The sequence below is a fragment of the Piliocolobus tephrosceles genome, chromosome 4, assembly GCF_002776525.5.
Source record: "Piliocolobus tephrosceles isolate RC106 chromosome 4, ASM277652v3, whole genome shotgun sequence".
In the NCBI taxonomy this organism is placed as follows: domain Eukaryota; kingdom Metazoa; phylum Chordata; class Mammalia; order Primates; family Cercopithecidae; genus Piliocolobus; species Piliocolobus tephrosceles.
In genome coordinates, this window is record NC_045437.1 from 53,879,758 (window position 1) to 53,900,927 (window position 21,170).

A 21,170-nucleotide genomic window follows, 5' to 3' on the forward strand; every position below is an offset into this window, starting at 1 on the left:
CCTCAGCTATAGGTCTGTTGGAGATTGCTTGAGGTCCACTCCAGACCCTGTTTGCCTGGGTATCAGCAGCAGAGGTTGCAGAAGACAGAATATTGCTGAACAGCGAGTGCACCTGTCTGATTCTTGCTTTGGAAGCTTCCTCTCAGGGGTGTACTCCACCCTGTGAGGTGTGGGGTGTCAGACTGCCCCTAGTGGGAGATGTCTCCCAGTTAGGCTACTCAGGGGTCAGTGACCCACTTGAGCAGGCAGACTGCCCCTTCTCAGATCTCAACCTCCATGTTGGGAGATCCACTGCTCTCTTCAAAGCTGTCAGACAGAGTCCTTCGCGTCTGGACAGGCCTCTGCTGCTTTAGCTGAGCCCTGTCCCCAGAGGCGGAGTCTACAGAGACAGGCAGGTTTCCTTGAGCTGCTGTGAGCTCCACCCAGTTCTAGCTTCCCAGCGGCTTTATTTACCTACCTAAGCCTCAGCGATGGCGGGCGCCCCTCCCCCAGCCTCGCTGCTGCCTTGTGGTTAGATTGCCGCAGACTGCTGTGTTAGCAAGGAGGGAGGCTCCCTGGGCGTGGGACCCTCCCAGCCAGGTGTGGGATATAATCTCTGGTGTGCCGGTGTTACAGCGCAGTATTGGGGTGGGAGTTACCCGATTTTCCAGGTGTTGTGTGTCTCAGTTCCCCTGGCTAGGAAAAGGGACTCCCTTCCCCCTCGCGCTTCCCAGGTGAGGCAATGCCTCGCCCTGCTTCAGCTCTCGCTGGTCGGGCTGCAGCAGCTGACCAGCACCGATTGTCCGGCACTCCCGAGTGAGATGACCCCAGTACCTCAGTTGAAAATGCAGAAATCACCGGTCTTCTGTGTCGCTCGCGCTGGGAGATGGAGACTGAAGCTGTTCCTATTCGGCCATCTTGCTCCGCCCCCCTCTTTCTGATTTTTTTCTACCCTCATTCTATCAATTATTGAGAGTGGTGTGTTAAAATCTCCAACTATTATATGGCTTTGCTTTCATTTTTAAGAAGATTTTGCTTCATGTATTTGAATCTTTTTTATTAGGTGCATATACCTTTGAGATTGTTTTGCCATAGTATAGGAGAAGTCTCTGAAATAATTTACAGACTTAATAATTACCATCTACATAATTTCATGCATAGTGAATTAATCCTAAATTCATACTAAGCGTTAACTTAAGGTAATTGGTTAATATGACCTTTCATTTAGAAAATCATTTTAATTCCTTTCTGGAATTAACAACTGTATTAGGCAGGGTTGTCTTTTTTTTTTTTTTTTTTTTTTTTTTTTGAGACGGAGCTTCCCTCTGTGGCCCAAGCTGGAGTGCAGTGGCCGGATCTCAGCTCACTGCAAGCTCTGCCTCCCGGGTTTACGCCATTCTCCTGCCTCAGCCTCCCGAGTAGCTGGGACTACAGGCACCCGCCACCTCGCCCAGCTAGTGTTTTTTGTTTTTTTTGTAGAGATGGGGTTTCACTGGGTTAGCCAAGATGGTCTCGATCTCCTGACCTCGTGATCCGCCCGTCTCGGCCTCCCAAAGTGCTGGGATTACAGGCTTGAGCCACCGTGCCCAGCCTTAGTCAGGGTTCTCTAGAGGGACAGAACTGATGGAATATATATAAAGAGGAGTTTATTAAGTATTTGCTCACACAATCACAGGGTCCCACAATAGGCCATCTATAGGCTGAGGAACAAAGAGAGCCAGTCTGAGTTTCAAAATGGAAGAGCTTGGAGTCAAATGTTCCAGGGCAGGAAGCATCCAGTATGGGAGAAAGATGTAGGCTGGGACGCTAGGCCAGTCTCTCTTTTCACATTTTTCTGCCTGCTTATATTCTAGCCTAGCTAGCAGCTGATTAGATTGTGCCCACCCAGATTAAGGGTAGGTCTGCCTTTCCCAGCCCACTAACTCAAATGTTAGTCTCCTCTGGCAATACCCTCACAGACACACCCAGGATCTGTACTTTGTATCCTTCAATCCAATCAAGTTGACATTCAGTATTAACTGTCACAACAGCCTTAGTTTCCCCAGTTTCGCTGACATATAATTGACAAATAAAAATTGTATATAGTTAAGGTGTATAATGTAATGTTTTGATATACATATATACTGTGAAATGATTACCATAATCAAGCTAATTAATGTATCCATCACCTTACATAGTTACCTTTTTTCTGTGTATGATGAGAATACCTAAGATCTACTCTCAACAAATTTAAAATATACTATACATTATTCTTAACTATACTATATTAGATCTCTACAACTGATCCCTCTTATAACTGAAAGCTTGTACCCTGTGAGCAACATCTCCCTATTTCCACCCAATCCCTGATAAACACCCTTCTCTCTCTGAGTTTGACTTTTTTAGATTCCACACATAAGTGAGATCATATAGTATTTGTATCTCACTTATTTCTCTTAGCATGATGTGCCCCAGCATTTCTTTATTTCTTCCTCATTTAAGATGGATATTTCATTCTATATGTCTGTATAAAACAATTTTCTTATCCATTCATCTGTTGACAGACACTTGGGTTGTTTCCATATCTTGACTATTGTGAATAATGCTTCAATGAACATGGGATTGTAGGTATCTCTTCAAGATAGTGATTTCATTTCCTTTGGATATATACCCAGAAGTGGGATCGCTGGATCATATGGTTATTCTATTTTTAATTTTTGGAGAAGCCTGCATACTGTTTTCCATAATGGCACTGCTAGTTTACATTCCTACCGATAATGTATATAAGAGTTTTCTTTTCTCCACATCCTTACCTATACTTATTATCTTGTGACTTTTTTGTACTAGCCATCCTAACATGTGTGAGGTAATATCTCATGGTGGTTTTTATTTGCATTTCCCTTATGATTAGTGATTTTGTACACCTTTTCATATAACTGTTGGCCATTTGTGTCTCTTCTTTGGGAAAAAAAAAACTCTATTCACATTCTTTACCTATTTTTTAATTAGTTGTTTTTTTTAAACTAGTGAGTTGTATGAGTTCCTTATATGTTTTGGGTATTTTCTCCTATTCTGTGGATTGCCTTTTCATTTTATTGATCGTTTCCTTTGCTGTGCAGAAACTTTTTAGTTTGACATAGCCCTGCTTGTTTATTTTGGCATTTGTTGTCTGTGCTTTTGGTGTCATATCCAAGAAATCATTGCCAAGACCGTTGTGCTGGAGCTTTGCCCTTATATTTTCTTCTAGTAGTCTTATGTTTAATTCTTTAATCCCATTTCAGTTGATTTTTGTGTATGGTATAAACATCCAATTTCTTTTTCTTTCTTTTTTTTTTTTTTTTTTTTCTGTTTTGCATGTGAACATCTATTTTCCTCAACAGCACTTATTGAAGAGACTATCCTCTCCTCACTCTATTTTCTTGGTACCTTTGTCAAAGATTAGTTGACTATATATGCATGGGCTTATTTTCAGGCTTAATATTTGTTCCATTGCTCTACTTATCTGTTTTAATAAAATACTATACTGTTCTGATTGCTACAGGTTAGTAATATAGTTCAAAATCAGGAAGTGTGATGCCTCTAGCTTTGTTGTTCTTGTTTAAGATTGCTGTGGCTATCTGGAGTCTTTTTAGTTTCATATGAATTTTAGGATGTTTTTTCTATTTTTATGAAAAATATCATTGGAATTTTGATAGAGATTGCATTGAATGCATAGATCACTTTGGGAAGTATGGACATTTTGACAATATTGATCTTTCCAATCCATGAACACATGACATCTTTCCATTATTTGTGTGTTCTTCAATTTTTTTCATCAGTGTTATACCTATTTTTGATGCTATTATAAATAAGATTGTTTTCTTAATTTCTGTCTTATGTAATTCATTGTTAGCCTTTTAATTAGTTGTTTTTTTTAAACTAGTGAGTTGTATGAGTTCCTTATATGTTTTGGGTATTTTCTCCTATTCTGTGGATTGCCTTTTCATTTTATTGATCATTTCCTTTGCTGTGCAGAAACTTTTTAGTTTGACATAGCCCTGCTTGTTTATTTTGGCATTTGTTGTCTGTGCTTTTGGTGTCATATCCAAGAAATCATTGCCAAGACCGTTGTGCTGGAGCTTTGCCCTTATATTTTCTTCTAGTAGTCTTATGTTTAATTCTTTAATCCCATTTCAATTATATGTCAGTCCATTTCTATAAATGGACTGATTTTTGTTTGTTGATTTTAGTATCTGTATTTACTGAATTTTGGTATTAGTTCTAACAGCTTTTGGTGGAGCCTTTAGGGTTTTCTGTGTATAAGAATATGTTGTCAGCAAACAGAGACAATTTTTCTTCTTCCATTCCGTCTTGCATGCCTTTTATTTCTTTTTCTTGCTTATTTGCTCAGACTAAGACTTCAGTACTATGTTGAATGGAAGTAGTGAGAATGGGCATCGTTACCTTGTTCCTGATCTTAGAGGAAAAAATGTCAGCCTTTCATCACTGAGTACAATGTTAGCTGTGGGCTTGTCATATAGGACATTTATTGTGTTGAGGTATATTCTTTCTATCCTTAATTTTTATAATGAAAAAATATTGAATTTTGTCAGATGCTATTTTTGCATCTATTGTGATGATCATTTGGATTTTCTCCTTCGTTTTGTTAACATGGTGTATTACAGTGCCTGTTTTGTGTATGTTGAATCGTCCTTGCATCCTCAGGATAAACCCTACTTGATCATGTTGAATGATCCTTTTAATTTGCTATTTAATTTAATTTGCTAGTATTTTGTCAAAAACTTTTATATCCATGTTCATCAGGGATATTGGCCTGTAATTTTCTTTTTCATAAGTATCATTGTCCGGCTTGTTATCAGGGTAATGCTACCCTCATAAAATGCATTTGGAGTATTCCCTTCTCTGCAATGTTTTTGAAAGAGTGTGAGAAAAATTGGTATTAATTCTTCTTTGAATGTTTGGTATAATTCACTGGTGAAGTATAATATTGCACTTTTATTTGATGAGAGGTTTTTTTTTTTTTTTTAGTGTTTCAACCTCTCTTCTTGTTATTGTCTGCTCAGATTTTCTATTCAGACTTCATGATTCAGTCCTTGTTGTATGTCTCTAGAACTTTATTCATTTCTTCTAGTTTAAATTGTTGACATATAAGTGTCCATAGTAGTCTCATGGTCCTTTGCATTTCTGTGGTGTCCGTTGTAATGTCTCCTCTTTCATTTCTGATTTTTATTTGAGGCTTTTCTCTTTCTCTCTTAGTGTAGCTAAAGATAGGTCAATTTTGTTTATCTTCAAAGAAACCAACTCAGTTTTGTTTATATTTTCAATTCGTTTTCTTTTCTCTATTTATTTCTGCCCTGAGCTTTGTTATTTTCTTCCTTCTTCTAACTTTGGGGTTAGTTTATTCTTCCTTTTCTAGTTCCTTGAGATGTAAAGTTAAGTTGTTTGTTTGAAATCTTTCTCCTTTTTTCATGTTAGACATTTATTGCTATAAGCTTTTCTCCTTGAAGTGCGTTTGCAGCATCTCATAAGTTTTGGAATGTTGTGTTTCTGTTTTTACTTGTCATAAGGTTTTTTGTTTGTTTGTTTTGGTTTTGTTTTTTTGTTGTTGTTGTTGTTTGTTTGTTTTTGAGACAGAATCTCATTTAGTCATCCAGGCTGGAGGGCAGTGGTGCAATCTTGGCTGACTACAACCTCCGCTTCCCAGGGTCACGTGATTCTCCTGCCTCAGCCTACCGAGTACCTGGGATTACAGCTGTGTAGCACCATGACTGGCTAACTTTTTGTAGTTTTAGTAGAGACTAGGTTTCAACATGTTGACCTGGCTGGTCTCAAACTCCTGACCTCAAGTGATCCACCTACCTCGGCCTCCCAAAGTGCTGGGATTACAGGTGTGAGCCACCACACCCAGCTGCTTGTCATAAGATACTTTTAAATTTACTTTGTTATTTCTTCTTTGGCCCATTGATTGTTCAGGAGCCTGTTCTTTAATTTCCACATATTTGTGAATTTTCCCATTTTCTTTTTGTAACTGATTTCTAGTTTTATACCATTGTGGTCAGAAAAATGCTTGATATGATTTCAATCTTAAATTTGTTAAGACTTGTTTTGTAGCTTAACATATATGTATCCTGGAAAATTTTCTGTGTGGGCTTGAAAAGACAGTATATTTTGATGCTTCTGGATGGAATTTTTTGCATGTCTATTAATTCTGTTTGCTTTAAAGTATAATTCAAGTGCATCTTTTTCTTATTGGGAACCTGTCTGGATGATCTATCCATTGTTGAAAGTAGACTACTGAAGTATCTTCCTATTGAATTGTTGTCTATTTCTCTCATTGTATTTTAATATTGCATTATATATTTAGGTACTCCAATGTTGGGTGCATATTTACAATGGTAAATTGTACTGAATTCATGAATTGACTCCTTTATCATTATATAGTGACTTTGTCTCTTGTTACAGTTTTTGACTAATAGCCTATTTTGCCTGATAAAAGTATAGCTCTCCCAGCTCTGTTTTGGTTTCTGTTTCCATGGAATATATTTTCCCATCACTTCACTTTTAGTCTATGTGTGTTATTAATCTGAAGTGAGTCACTTGTAGGCAATATAGAGTTGTCTTGTTTTTTTTAAAAAAAATTCATTTTGTTTTTCATTATAGAATTTAATCCATTTACATTTAAAGTAATTATGTTTCAATAATTACTATTTATTTATTTTTATTATTTTTTAATTTTATTTTATTTATTTTTTATTATACTTTAAGTTCTAGGGTACATGTGCATAACGTGCAGGTTTGTTACATATGTATACTTGTGCCATGTTGGTGTACCATCTCACACCAGTTAGAACGGCAATCATTAAAAAATCAGGAAACAACAGGTGTTGGAGAGGATGTGGAGAAATAGGAACACTTCTACACTGTTGGTGGGATTGTAAACTAGTTCAACCATTATGGAAAACAGTGTGGCGATTCCTCAAGGATCTAGAACTAGATGTACCATATGACCCAGCCAACCCACTACTGGGTATATACTGGGTATATACCCAAAGGATTATAAATAATTACTATTTATATCTTGTCAATTGTTTCTGGCAGTTTTATAGACTTTTTTGTTTCTTTATTTTTCTCTGGCTGTCTTCCTTTGTAATTTGATTATTTTCTGTAGTAGTGTGCTTTGATTTCATATATATATATATAGCAGATTATATATATATATATATCTGCTATAAGTATTTTCCTTTGTGATTACAATGAGGCTTATATAAAAATCTATAGTTATAATAGTCTGTTTTAAGCTGTTAACAACTTACCTTCAATCATATACAAAAATTTGACACTTTTACTCTTCTATTTTGTATTTTTGATGTTATAGTCTTATCTTTTTATATTGTAGTCCATTCACAAATTAGTGTAACTATCAGCCTCTTCTGGCCTGCAGGGATTCTGCTGAGAAATCTGCTGATAGACCTATGATGTTCCCTTGTATGGTATGAATCTTTTTTCTCTTGCCTTCAAAATTCTTTGTCCTTGATTTTTGACAGTTTAATTATAATGTGTGTGTGAAGTCTTCATTGGGTTGAGCCTTATTAGAGATCTTTGAGCTTCATGTATTTGAATGTCCATATTGCTCTCTAGATTTGGGAAGTTTTCAGCCATTATTTCTTTAAATAAGCCTATTCCACTTTCTTTTCCATGTAAGATTCCTATAATGTGAAAATGTAGTTATCTTGGTGATGTCCCATAAATCCTTTTTATTCTTTTTCCTCTGACTGGAGATTTTTAAATGACCCCTCTTCAAGTTCATAGATTCTTTCCTCTGCTAGATCAAGTCTACTGTTGATGCTCTCTATTGCATTTTTTCATTTTATTCATTGTTTTCTTCACCTCCAGAATCTGTTTTGATTAATGATTTCTGTCTCTTTATTGAACTTCTCACTTTGTTCATGTATTGTTTTTCTGATTTCATTAAGTTGTGTGTGTTCTCTTATAGTTCTCTCACCTTCCTTAAAACAATTATTTTGAATTGTTTTTCATGCCATTCATTGATCTCCATGTCTTTCGGGTTGGTTATTGGAATATTACTATGTTTCTTGGTGGTATCATGTTTTCTTGATTTTTCTTCTGGTTCCTTGAAGTATTGTGTTGCTGTCTTTGCATTTGGAGAATGCAGTCTTTACTGATTGGCATCCAGAGAAAAATGTCTTCACCATACAGCCCAGTTAAAGATTCTGAGGCTCTCTCAGACCTTTTCTATGGATGTGCCTACTCCACACCTCTTATTCTGTCTTGGTGAGGAATTCTTAAGAATGTATCCCTCTCTGGATTCCACAAAGCTGAACCAGGTGCTGAGAGCCTCCTGTTTGTTTTTTCTAGGGTGGTTTCCTAAGTGCTTAAGTCATGACTTCTCCCAATCCTGCAAAGTTGTGGTGGCTGTCTGCATAAAATGCTTACACTTTCATCCATGGGAGCATGCTTGGGCAGCTGGCATATAATAGTTGGGGGAGGATGGGGCATGCAGAGTTTTTGACGCAACTATTGGCTAGTTGTGAGGTGGCCCATAGGCAAAACATCTCAAATGGCTCATGAGTTGGCTTCCCAACAGAGTCCGTGGAGTGGTTACTTGGGCCTATGGCCTCTCGTCTCTACTCCCAGGCTCTTCCAACCACTTAGCCATGCTGATCACCTCAGTATTCTGAATGAGGCAAGGAAACAGTAGGACTCTTAGGCAGTGTCCCATACAGCTAGGGGAGCTTGGTGCTTACTCTCTGTACTCTCACTTTCCCCGTGGGAGAATCACAGGCTGGGGAGGGTGGCAGGGAGTCTCTCTTTTCACTGAGCTGTGCTGCCTTGAGGGAGGTGTGATACAGGTGACGTGAAACTGGTCTTAAACCTCTTCAATTTGTCTGTTTGGGGATTTTTTTTTCTCCAATGGCGTGCTGGAACTTTTCTGCTGGAGTCCCATAAAAGTACACTTGTCTATAAGTAGCTGTCAAAATTGATCCTTTTGCAGGAAGATGACAATAGAAAGCTCCTCTTCCACCAGCTTGCTGATGTCACTCTAGTACCTTTTCTGAAAGCTCATTATATCAGAAGAAGCTGAACGCATCTTCAGCAGTAAACAAGAAACTTATTCCCATTTTCATCACATAGTATAGTGGGCTAAGGATTATAACCATAGTATTTATATGTCCTGCCTATCAAATATTACCTTACATAATTAATGTTAAAATTGAATAAACAGAAGACTCAGCTTCTCTTTTAAAAGCCTCATGCATAAAATGCTATATTAAATTCCAAAGCATTACGATAAAAAAATGAGAGAAGAACTGTATTAGGTAATAATGAAGAAATTTCTGTTAAGATTCATGGACATTTAGGGTAATTTAGTTCATAAGAATCATATAAAAATAAATATAAGTAGTTGTGTTATCAGTTTGGGAAGAAATTATTTTATTTATTACTTGTTATTTCTATGCTCAGTATGGCAAAATTAATCATTAATCATTAACCTAAGGCTAAAAATCACATTATAAGTTAGATAGAAGCTCTATAGCCTAGAAACATTGAAAATGGAAGAAAACATAGACTCAGGCCAGAGGTTGTAAGTTGGCAATTTAGGGACCAGTTTTTATCTGCATACATATTTTAGCCTCCCATAGTATGTTTTTTTTAACTAAACTTTGGATCAGTTGCTACATTTAAAAACAAGAAGAGTTTAGATGGGGAAAAAAACTTAAATTTTCATCTCTTCTTGAAAAAACAGACTGACAATATTGGACTATCTTCTTGCATAACAACATTAAACTGTACAGTTGAACAACATTCAACTGTAGCAGTGATCTCCTTTATTGGAATATGCTCTCTCTAATTTATCATTGACTCTACGACCCAGTCTATTTTTTTTTCTTTACTTACCGTCAACCTGCAGAAACATGATTTCTAAGAACTTCACTGAGATGCAGGCACGTCATTTCATCTTTCTGCTTTATTTCCTTTATTAGAAGTAGTCTTTATTTCAAAGAGAAATTTTAGCAGCATAATTAGATATGATCAAAGTGATGAAATAGAGGTACAAAAGAAAATATTTTAAGTCATGATTAAGTCAATAATTACATTTTTACAAATAGTAGCTTTATCATGTGCTGCTTTTAATACAATAACTCCACATTTATTGCTATTTTTCCAATATACTGTAGTTACGATATGTACTCTGTTTTTAAAATTTCTATTACTTAAGCCTATTTTTAACTTCAGCCTTAACACAAATTTCAATGACAAAATGAAAATGTTCAAGTTACTATATGTATTTATTCACAAAGAAAATTAGTGTTTTAATTATTCAAACGTAAGACTATATTTTATATTTATCTTTGATTAATTTGATAAGAATTATTCAAATTTAAAGTTATAGTTAATTTTAGTTTTGATTTGCTAATCATAAAAATTTATATCCATGCTAAATCCAGGTTCACAGACTATGATATGTTTAAGGCAGGTACAAATTTAGTTTTATTTTATTTTATAACTACCACATCCTTACTTGATGTAGTAGAGTTTTTGTGTCAGCTTCAGTAACATATGTAGCAGAAACTTCTATTTGTTAGACAAGGTTCTTTTTGCAAGCATCCTTAAAGTTTATTTTCTTAGGTTTTTTAAAAAAATTGTTTTTCTTGGCCGGTACAGTGGCTCACGCCTGTATAATTCCAGCACTTTGGGAGGCTGAAGCAGGTGGATCACCTGACGTTAGGAGTTCAAGGCCAGCCTGACTAATATGGTGAAACCCTGTCTCTACTAAAAATACAAAAATTAGATGGGCATAGTGGCAGGCGCCTGTAATCCCAGCTACTCAGGAGGCTGAGGCAGGAGAATCTCTTGAATTCAGGAGGCAGAGGTTGCAGTGAGCCGAGATGGTGCCATTGCACTCCAGGCTGGGCGACAGAGTGAGACTCCATCTCAAAAAAAATTGTTTTTCTTTCATTTATTTTTTTAAAAAACATTCAATTACCTTCACTATAATCCCTTTCTACCTAAATTATAAATATATAGTGGAAGATAGAAATATAAAATACATTATAAATATATAATTATATTATAAATATATAATGGAAATACCTGAAACTTTTAAACCTGAAAACTGCTGATTAAGTCCCCTTTAAGTTGCACAACCAATTAAAATAAAGGTGAAATTTTAGAAAAGGAGTAAAGAAACCTACACAATCAGGCATGTAAGCAGGGGATGATGTCTACGTGAATTATAAATTTGCTATGGATAATACTGAATCACTGTTCATTAGGACAACCACTCCACTTATTTATCTTCTACCATATTTGTCCAGGTGGGGTAAAACCTTGTGCATTAAACTGCTTGGCTGAAGGTTATAATTTCTACACTGAACGTGCTCCTGCAGTGATCGATGGGACCCAGTGCAGTGCGGATTCACTGGATATCTGCATCAATGGAGAATGCAAGGTTGCTCAGATATTACTCCTTTCTGTTAGGGTTTTTGAGACTTTTGTCTTTTTCTCATTAACTCCTATTTAATATGATGTTTAATTTTGTTAAAAAAAGAGGGCCACATTTTAGAGAAATTCAATTCTCATTAAGAATAATAAAATATATAAAGGTAAAATGACCCATTCATATTCAAGCACCATACAAATGTGCTTTATTCTGGTGTTCTAGTTATTTTTACAGTGATTGCCAGAAATATGAAAATATTTTGGATTTTAATTTCCGTTATTCTTCTGTTTACAAACAAAATGATAGAAAAAGAGAGAGAATGAGGATTCATATGCCTACCATATGTTCTTTTGGAAGATTATTTGATAAATTTCATAGCATAAATTTTCCTCGAAGTGTGAAACAGTAACGCTCCTCCTACTTTATCTCCTTTTGAAGCATTTACAATGGTTTTCATTGTGGAGTTAGTCTTTATCTTATTAAAGCATTTGCTTTAGGGAATTAGTCAGACTAGTTGGGAATTGTAGGAGCAAATCCATGCTACTTTCCTAGATCTGTGTATGATTGTGTCATAATAAGAAAAGCCACAAAAACCACTATTTTCATAAATTTTTTTACTTGTCTGGTTTTGTTTTACTTTAAAGAGAAGCACAAATTAAGTGCTTCAAAATGAGAAAGATGAGATAAAAAGCACCATTTTACATAGTCTCATAATTTCTTGGAAAAGTTGCTATCCTTCTGGCTACTTGTCTATAAATATATCTGATAATGATTCAGTTTGTGTATGATATTTGTGTGTGTTTATGTATCTGTAGGCAAGGGGTACTTTATTTTCTTGAAGAAAAAGTCATTTTTGTGGCAGTATCCCAGTTTTTCAAATAACAAAGACCCAAGTATGGTTTTTATTCATGGATTACCTTATTTTTATTTTCTTTACTGGAAAAACAAGCAAATAAATAAGTTATATGTATTTGATTGGTTATGATTCCAAGAATTTCTCTCTTGACACACTGAATATTCCTCTGTGTTTTCAGCACGTAGGTTGTGATAATATTTTGGGATCTGACGCTAGGGAAGATAGATGTCGAGTCTGTGGAGGGGACGGAAGCACATGTGATGCCATTGAAGGGTTCTTCAATGATTCACTGCCCAGGGGAGGTGAGTATGTAGAGAGAACTCTTCCTCACACCTCTGGTGTACTTGGAGGAGCCAAAACCCTTGGTTTCCTCTACCCCCTTTTTTCAGATTTCTTTATTTAGGGAGACAATGTTTTCTTCCCCAAATTGCTTTCAGTCATTTTAGTGTCAAACGTGGCTTCATGTAAGATATTTTAAGGAAATATTCTCCCTACTTAACTTCATTTAGCCATGTTTCTTTAAGGTGTACATTCTCACAGAGCATTGATATGAGGGGCATGTGCTGAGGAAGAAAAGGAACCATTATTATACGTGTTGAGGCTTTTAAAATATCTTGAGATGATTTTAGAGAAAAAGACTGTTAAATACTGCTTCTCTAAAATGTGTTCATGAACCCAAAGGGTAATTTGCCCATATTTCATAACTCATAAAATGCAAAGTCAAAGAAAGAATGGAATAATAAGGAAACTATTAGTATTGAATGGTTACCAAATTCTCATTTCCTGACCAAGGCTGCTTAATACTGGCTGTCTTCTGTGTTCCAGGCTACATGGAAGTGGTGCAGATACCAAGAGGCTCTGTTCACATTGAAGTCAGAGAAGTTGCCATGTCAAAGAACTATATTGGTATGTTAGACTGGTATGTTAGTTTGCTAGATTTTAGTTAATGAGGAAAAATAGCACCATATCATGAAGGAAAATGCATGCTGCTTTGAGGTAGATCACTTTCATGCTAAAAATGAAGTAAGCTCCAAGTTTTATAGGACCACATGTACAATGCTAAAGAGAAAAATTATAATTTATATCTTACTCTTCACTGGGTTATTTTATATGTAAAAAAAAAAAATCAGGCCAGGCATGGTGGCTCATGCCTGTAATCCCAGCACTTTGGGAGGCCGAGGCGGGTGGATCACGAGGTCAGGAGTTCGAGACCATCCTGGCTAACACGGTGAAACCCCGTCTCTACTAAAAATACAAAAAAATTAGCCGAGCGTGGTGGCAGGCGCCTGTAGTCCCAGCTACTTGGGTGGCTGAGGCAGGAGAATGGCATGAACCCGGGAGGCGCAGCCTGCAGTGAGCCGAGATCGCGCCACTGCACTCCAGCCTGGGCGACGGAGCGAGACTCCATCTCAAAAAAATAAGTAAAATAAAATAAACCACTATCTCAAAGAGATATCCACACTCACATGATCATTACAGCCTTATTCACAATAGCTAAGATATGGAAGCAACATAAATATCTGTCAATAGATGAATGGATACAAAAACTTGTTTTATCTGTATGCAATAGAATATTATTCAGCCTTAAAAAAACAAGGAAACTTTTCATTTGCAACGGTATGGATGAACCTGGAGGACATCATGCTAAGCTAAATAAGCCAGACACAGAAAGGCAAATACTGCATGATCTCACTTACATGTGGATTCTAAAAAAGTTAAACAGAGAGTGTAAGGGTATTTACGATGGGGCAGGGAGGAGGTGGAATGGGAAGATGTTGGTCAAAGAGTACAAACTTTCAGTTATAAGAGGAATAAATTCTACATATCTAATATACTTAATATACTTAAAAGTTAATAAAACGTATTGTATACTTGAAATTTGTTAAGAGAATAGATCTGATTGTCACCACATACAAAAAAGGCAACTGTAGGAGGTTATGGATATGTACATTAGCTTGATTGTGGTATTTATTTCACAGTGTTTATGTATATAAAATAATCACATTGCATACCTTAAACTTACAATATTTTATTTGTGAGTTATACCTCAACAAAGCTGGAAAAAAAGAAAGTATGAAAATGTTTCCCAAAATGGATGTATTATTTTATATTTCTTCAGTAATACAGAAGAGTTCTAGCTGCTCTACATCCTTGTCAGTACTTGGTATTGTCAGTCTTTTTAATTCTACCCATATGGATTTTTTTTTAGTGAAGTGTCTACACAAATATTTTACCCATTTAAACTTTTTTTTCCTTTTTTTGAATTATGAGTTCTTTATATATTCTGGATAGAAGTCTTTGTCAGATATATTTTATGGATATTTTCTCCTAGTTTCTGCTTGCTTCTTCATTTTTTGAAGTGTCTTTTAATTTTGATGAAATTCAATTTATTAATTTTTTAATGGTTTGTGCTTTCACGTCCTATCTTAGAAATTTTGCCTGCTCCGAGATTGAAAAGGTAGTTTTCAATATTTAAGAAGCTATAGTTTTTATTTTTATGTTTAAATATATGGTCTACAAAATATAAAATATATTCATTAAATGTAAAATACAAATACAAAATACAGTCATTAAAGACGTGTATTGTGCATACTACGACTGATACCTATGAGGGGGAGAGACAACCAGGCAAATCTATTTGGGGAAGAACAATTATTTATTTACTTGAGTAACACCCTGTCCTTTGATTTAACACTTAGAGTAATGAACTTACGACTTGAAACTATGATAAGAAATGTAAGATGCATGAAATTCAAAAATAAAATTGAAAAACAAACACATGTAGTCATTTTAAGTTAATTTTTATATAAGGTATAAAGTAAGGGTTGATGTTCCATTTTTTCATATGAATATTCAATTGCTGTAACACTGTTTGTTGAAAAGACTATCACTTCTTCCATTGAATGACCCTGATACATTTGTGAGAGATCAATTAAGCATACATGGATGAGTCTATTTCTCTTCTCACCCATTGATCTAGGTTTCTGTTCTTAAACCAGCACCACACTGTATTGAGTAATCGAACTTCCCAGTGGGTCTCAAAATCCAGAAGCATTAGTCCTTGAATGTGCTCTTTCTCAAATTTATTTTTGCTTTTCTAGGTCCTTTGTTTTTCTATATACATATTAGCATGAACTTGTCAATTGAGACAAGTCTTTTTATACAAAAAGAGAGTATATGGAATCTATAGGTTAAATTGTGGAGAATTGACATCTTAAAATTGAGTTTTCTAATATGTGAAAAGATTTACCTCTACATTTATTTAGGTCTTTTTAAAATTTTTTCACCAATGTTTCATTTTTAGTATATAGGTCTTGCACACATGTTCTGTTAAATCTAATCATGCTTTTTGGTGCTATTGTAAATACTACTGTATTTTAATTTAATTTCCAGTTTTTTGTTGTTATGTAATAATATAGTTGATTTCTTTTTATATTGCCCTCATGTCCTGAAACCTGGTTCACTCACATATTACTTCTGACAGTTGTTTTGTAAATTCATTTGGATTTTCTGTATATATTATCATGTCATCCTTGAACAAAGGCACTTTTACTTCTATCTTTCCTGTCTTTATGCCCTTTATTTGTTTTTTCTTGCCTTATAGTAGTGTTCATGACCTTTAGTACAATGTTGAATAAATAAGGAGACTAGGTGGCCTTTTGTTTTCAACCAATCTTAAAGGCAAATCATTCCTTGTTGTTTTTAACCATTAAATATAACATTAGCTAGAAGATTTATGTAATGACTCTTTGTCAGTTTGAGGATGTTCCCTTTTATTTCTAGTTTTCTAAGAGTTTTAGTCATGAATAGGTATTGAAGATGTCTGAATCTATTGACATGATTAGGTTGGGTTTTGCCCTCCCTTTTTCTGTTAATATAGTAAATGCATTGATTAATTTTCAAATGTAAAATCCATCTAATATTCTTGGGCTATAAACCACTTTTTCATGATCTATTATTACTCTTATATATTGCTGGAATTGATTTAGCTAATATTTTATTAAGAATATTTGGACCTATGTTCATGAGAGATATTTTTCTAGAGTCTTTTTCTTGTGATTTCTTTGCTGGTTTTTGTATCAGGTTAAGCCTGGCTTCATAAAATGGCTTGAGAAGTGTTCCTTTCTCTGGAGAGAATTGTTATTATTTTTTAATGTTTGATAGAATTCAACTGTGAAGCCATCTAGAATGGAGTTGTCTTTGTGGGAAGTTTTTAATGTGGGAATTTTTATAGTAAAGTTTTCAACTTTATTGGCATAAAATTATGCATAATATTTTCTTATTATGCTTTTAATATCTGTAGGATCTGTAACAATGGCTCTTCTTTTCATTTTCCGTATTGAAAATTTGTGTCTTCTTTCTTTACCTCGGTAATCCTAACAAGGGCTTTATTAATTGTATTGATTTTTTAAAGAACAAGCTTATGGTTTAAATGATTTTCTGTATTGTTTGTCTATTTTGCATTACATTGATTCCCACTCTTCTGTTTGTTTCTTTTTTTCTATTCACTTTGTTTAATTTGTTCTTATTTGTTCTAGCTTCTCAAGATACAAACTTAAATTACTGATTAAAAATCTTTTTCTACTATAAAATAAGCATTTTTTTACTGTACATTTCATCAGACATTTGATACATTGTATTTTCCTTATGAAGTTTTAAATATTTCCTTATTTATCTTGTGACCCATGGCTTAGAAGGTATTATTTAATTTCCAAATATTTTAGTGTCTCACAAATACTTTTCTGATACTGATTTCTAGTTTAATTCTATTATGGACAGAAAACACACCTTATATGATTTTAGTTTTTTTGTTAAGGTTGTTTTATAGTCTAGCACGTGTGCACTTGAGAAGAATGCATATTCTGCTATTTTTGGGTTAGTATACCATTACTTGCTGCCTTCTTGTTGAAGAATTACTGAAATAATTATGTTGATATCTCCCATTAGAATTGTGGATTTGTTTACTGTTCTTATTAATGGCAAAAGCCACGATTACTTTTGCACCAACCCAATAGTTTGTAAGATTTTTGCTTCATTTATTTTGAAACTATGTTTTAGGTGTGTAGACATTTATGATTGTTACATCTTCTTGATATATTGAGCATTTTATCATTTTCAGATGTTTCTCTATATTCCTGATAATATTCCATGACCAGTCTGGCATGGTGGCACATGCCTGTAATTCCAACCACTCGGGAGGCAGAGGCAGGAGAATCATTGAGTTCAGGAGTTTGAGATCAGCCTGGGCAACATAGTGAGATACCCATCTCTTAAAAGTATTCTTTGACCCAAAGTCTGTTTTATCTGATACCAATCTAGCTGCCCCAGCTGTCTTCTGATCAGTGTTTGCATGGTAAATCTTTTTCTGTCTATTCACTTTTCATATGTAGGTACATCTGTCTTTAAAATCTGTTTCTTTTAGGACACATGTAGTTTGATCTTTGTTTTTTATTATGTCTAACAGTCATTGTATTTTTAAATTATAGTCTTTAGTTTGGTGGGGGGTTGGGGTCGGCAACTATTTCTGTTAAGGGTCAGACAGTAAATCTTATAGTCTCTGTTACAACTATTCACTTCTACCATTGCCGTCTGCAAGCAGACATAGGTAATAAATAAATGGGTGTGACTGTGTTCCAATAGAACTTCATCTACAAAAACAGGAGGTGGGTTGTAAGTTTGGTAACTTCTTGTTTAGCTCATTTATATTTAATGTAATTATCAATATCGTTGGGTTTAAGCCTACCATCTTGCTGTTTTTCTGTTGGTCCTGTGTGTTTTTTTTTCCCCCTTTTATTCTCCTTTCATGTCTTCTTTTAGATTAACCATGGGTTTTATTGTATTCCATTTAATCTCTAGTAAAATAGCTTATTAGCTATACTTCTTTGCTATGTTTAATTAGTGGTTGCTTTAGGATTTACAAAATGCATTTTTAATTTATCATAATACATTTCCAAATAATATTGCACCATTTTGTAAGGTCATAGAATATTATCAGGAATATACAGAAACGTTTGAAAATGATAAAATGCTCAAGATATCAAGAAGATGTAACAATCATAAATGTCTACACACCTAAAACATAGTTTCAAAATAAATGAAGCAAAAATCTTACAAACTATTGAGTTGGTGCAAAAGTAATCGTGGCTTTTGCCATTAATAAGAACAGTAAACAAATCCACAATTCTAATGGGAGATATCAACATAATTATTTCAGTAATTCTTCAACAAGAAGGCAGCAAGTAAGAATATAAAAAACATGAAAAAAGTATCCAACCAAAGGATAGTTGCGTCCTTTAATTTAATGAACATTAATGGTATACTAACCCAAAAATAGCAGAATATGCATTCTTCTCAAGTGCACATTTCCAAATAATATTGCACTATATAATGTAAGGCCCTTGCAACAATTTACTTCCATTGTCCCATTCCATTCTCTGTGCTGTTTTTTTTTTTTTAATACTTTTTACTTCTTTATGTGTTATAAATCCCACAATATATGGTTATTATTTTTGTTTCAAAGAGCCAATTATCTTTAAAAACAATTTTTAAACAAGCAAAATTATTTTGCATTTACCCACATATTTACCATTATCTGGCATGCTTCCTTTCTTTGTATAGATCTCAGTTTCCATCTGTTACAAATATGTGTGTATATACATGTAATGTCATCATGTTTCTTCCCATTATATTTATGTTTTCATTTAAAGTTCTTGAATATAATAGCTACTTGAAAATTATTTTCTGCTAATTCCATAATTTTTGTTATTTCTGGGTCTGTTTCTTTGGCTTTGCCTTCTTCCTGTTTGAATCACATTCTCCTCCTTTTCCACGCTGGTAGTAATTTCTCATTGGATGTTGTACATTGTGAATATTTCTTTGTTGAGAGCCTGGATTTTGATTTATTTCTTTAAAGGGTGTTAAGTAACTTGTAGATAGGCTTGATCCTTTTGATGTTTGCTTTTGAGCTTTGTTTGGGTAAATCCAGAATATTCTTTATTCTAGAGCTTGCTCAGCTCTCCTACAAAAGTATGATTCTTCTTGGGTGTCTATTGAATGGCCTGGTGATTGAAATGCAGTAGTTCTGCTTACTGCTCCACAGTTGTTTTTTTGCCTGACTTTATGTAATTTTATCCTATGCATATGCAGATCAATATTCAGCCACAGATTTCCTCCCTCCTCTCTTGTTCTCTGGTCCTGCATATTCCAGCTATGTCAGCCTTCCCAGTTTCTGACCTCTCTTCTTCACTTGGTGAGACCACCATGGGTGGGTTCTCCACCTAAAGAAAGTGTCTCTAAGCAGAAAGTTGTGGAGATCATGGTCTCTGCACAGTCCTGTTCAATGCGTGAGAACAGCTGATTCACATATTTTGTGAGTTTTCTGATTATTTACAATGGGAGGGCAAGTCTAATACCAGTTATTTCAACATGAAAGTGAGTAGAAGTTCTATTTATTTGATGTTTAATCCTTTGAGTTGGTTTTAGTCTCTCCAGAAACCCTTAGTGAGACCTAAATGAGTTTTTATTTTAGTTAAAATAACATTCCCTTTCTCTGAAGGCTTTTTAAAATAAGGGTACATCCAGAGTGTGTCTTGAGACACAACACCAGTATCATCAGCCTCTTCTTTTATTTAAGAAGACTCCTTTATTTTTACACCATAATTCTGAATTATTTTCTGCATCAATAATACTCAAAAGAAAAAGATTTCTAGCCTCAGCTTTTTCCCCCTCTGGTAATTCTCTTTTCATAATGCCACATCATCTTCCTTTAGTCATTCTTACTTAATGCCTCTTAAATGGTTGGCATTTTTCTGAGCTACATTATGGCACCATTAGTTATATATTCCTAACAGCCAAGAGGTGTTAGAATTCCTTCATTTAGTAGTTGTATTAAAAAAAAAAGAAAAAAAAAAAAAAAAAAAGGAAGTGAGAGCTCAAACTGAAGGAGAAGGAGAATTCAAAGCTGCTTAGTTGTTTTTATCTTTATTTTTACGATTTCATATATGACAGTCTCAGATGTCCTTATAAAACCAAATGTTTTAAACTAGACAGAAAACCACTGCAAGTGAGAGTTGAAAATAAAAATTTTTAAGTTCGGGAAAAGTTCAAGGCCAGGTAGTTCTTCTATTTGCTTGTTCCTGTCTCAAAAGGTTAATCAGATTTATTTTTTGGCAGTTAAATGAATCTTGAAAACATATCTGAAGTTAAGAAACTACAAATGTTTTTGCCAGGCAAATGGGGGTTGGGAGATGACAATGGTCTGTAGTATGAAGGACAAGAGCTGGAGGTCTAGAGAGTCAGAGACTCTGTACCATGACCCTTTAGTCCTTTTGGGCTACTTGTTTATCTGGACTGATGAATCACAGTTTTTGCAATCAGCTAGCATACTAACAAAATATTAAACTGACATGTTTGTTTATTTCTTGTTTGTTTATAGGAGTTTTTGTATGTTAGTACTAAAAATACTTTTTCAGCCACATGTACTTTTAAACTGTGTGTGTGTGTGTATTTCTTGTAAGAGATATTTTTTTAAGTATGCATGTTTATCTATTAACATTTTTTCTGAGTTTTTTTATCATGCTTAGAAAAACTTTTCATACCCTAATATTATGAGGAAAAAAAGTTCTGTATTTTCCCCTGACATTTTAAGATTTAACTATTTTTATATTTAAATATTTACCCATCTGGCATTTATCCTTTCTCTCTTTTTTTAACTTTGTTTTTATTGAGGTGAAATTAACATTACATAAAATTAACCATTTGAAGTGAACAATTAAGTGGCGTTTAGAACATTCCAAAACATTTACATCACCCCAGAAAAAAAACCCATATCCATTAAGCAGGTTACTCCCCATCCTCCCCATTCTCCCCATTCCCCATCCCCTGGCAACTACC

The 21,170-nt window shown here is 34.7% G+C and overlaps 1 protein-coding gene across 2 annotated transcripts in view; it reads left to right on the forward strand.

Annotated features, from left to right (window-relative positions):
• ADAMTS6 (ADAM metallopeptidase with thrombospondin type 1 motif 6) overlaps window positions 1-21,170 on the forward strand; it is a 333,597-nt gene that overhangs the window by 250,525 nt on the left and 61,902 nt on the right. For both annotated transcript variants that reach the window (XM_023210467.1, XM_023210468.2), the window contains 3 exons: window positions 11,298-11,431; window positions 12,457-12,580; window positions 13,104-13,184. In XM_023210467.1, coding sequence (XP_023066235.1) covers window positions 11,298-11,431; window positions 12,457-12,580; window positions 13,104-13,184 — 339 coding nt within the window. The remainder of the gene's footprint in view (window positions 1-11,297; window positions 11,432-12,456; window positions 12,581-13,103; window positions 13,185-21,170) is intronic.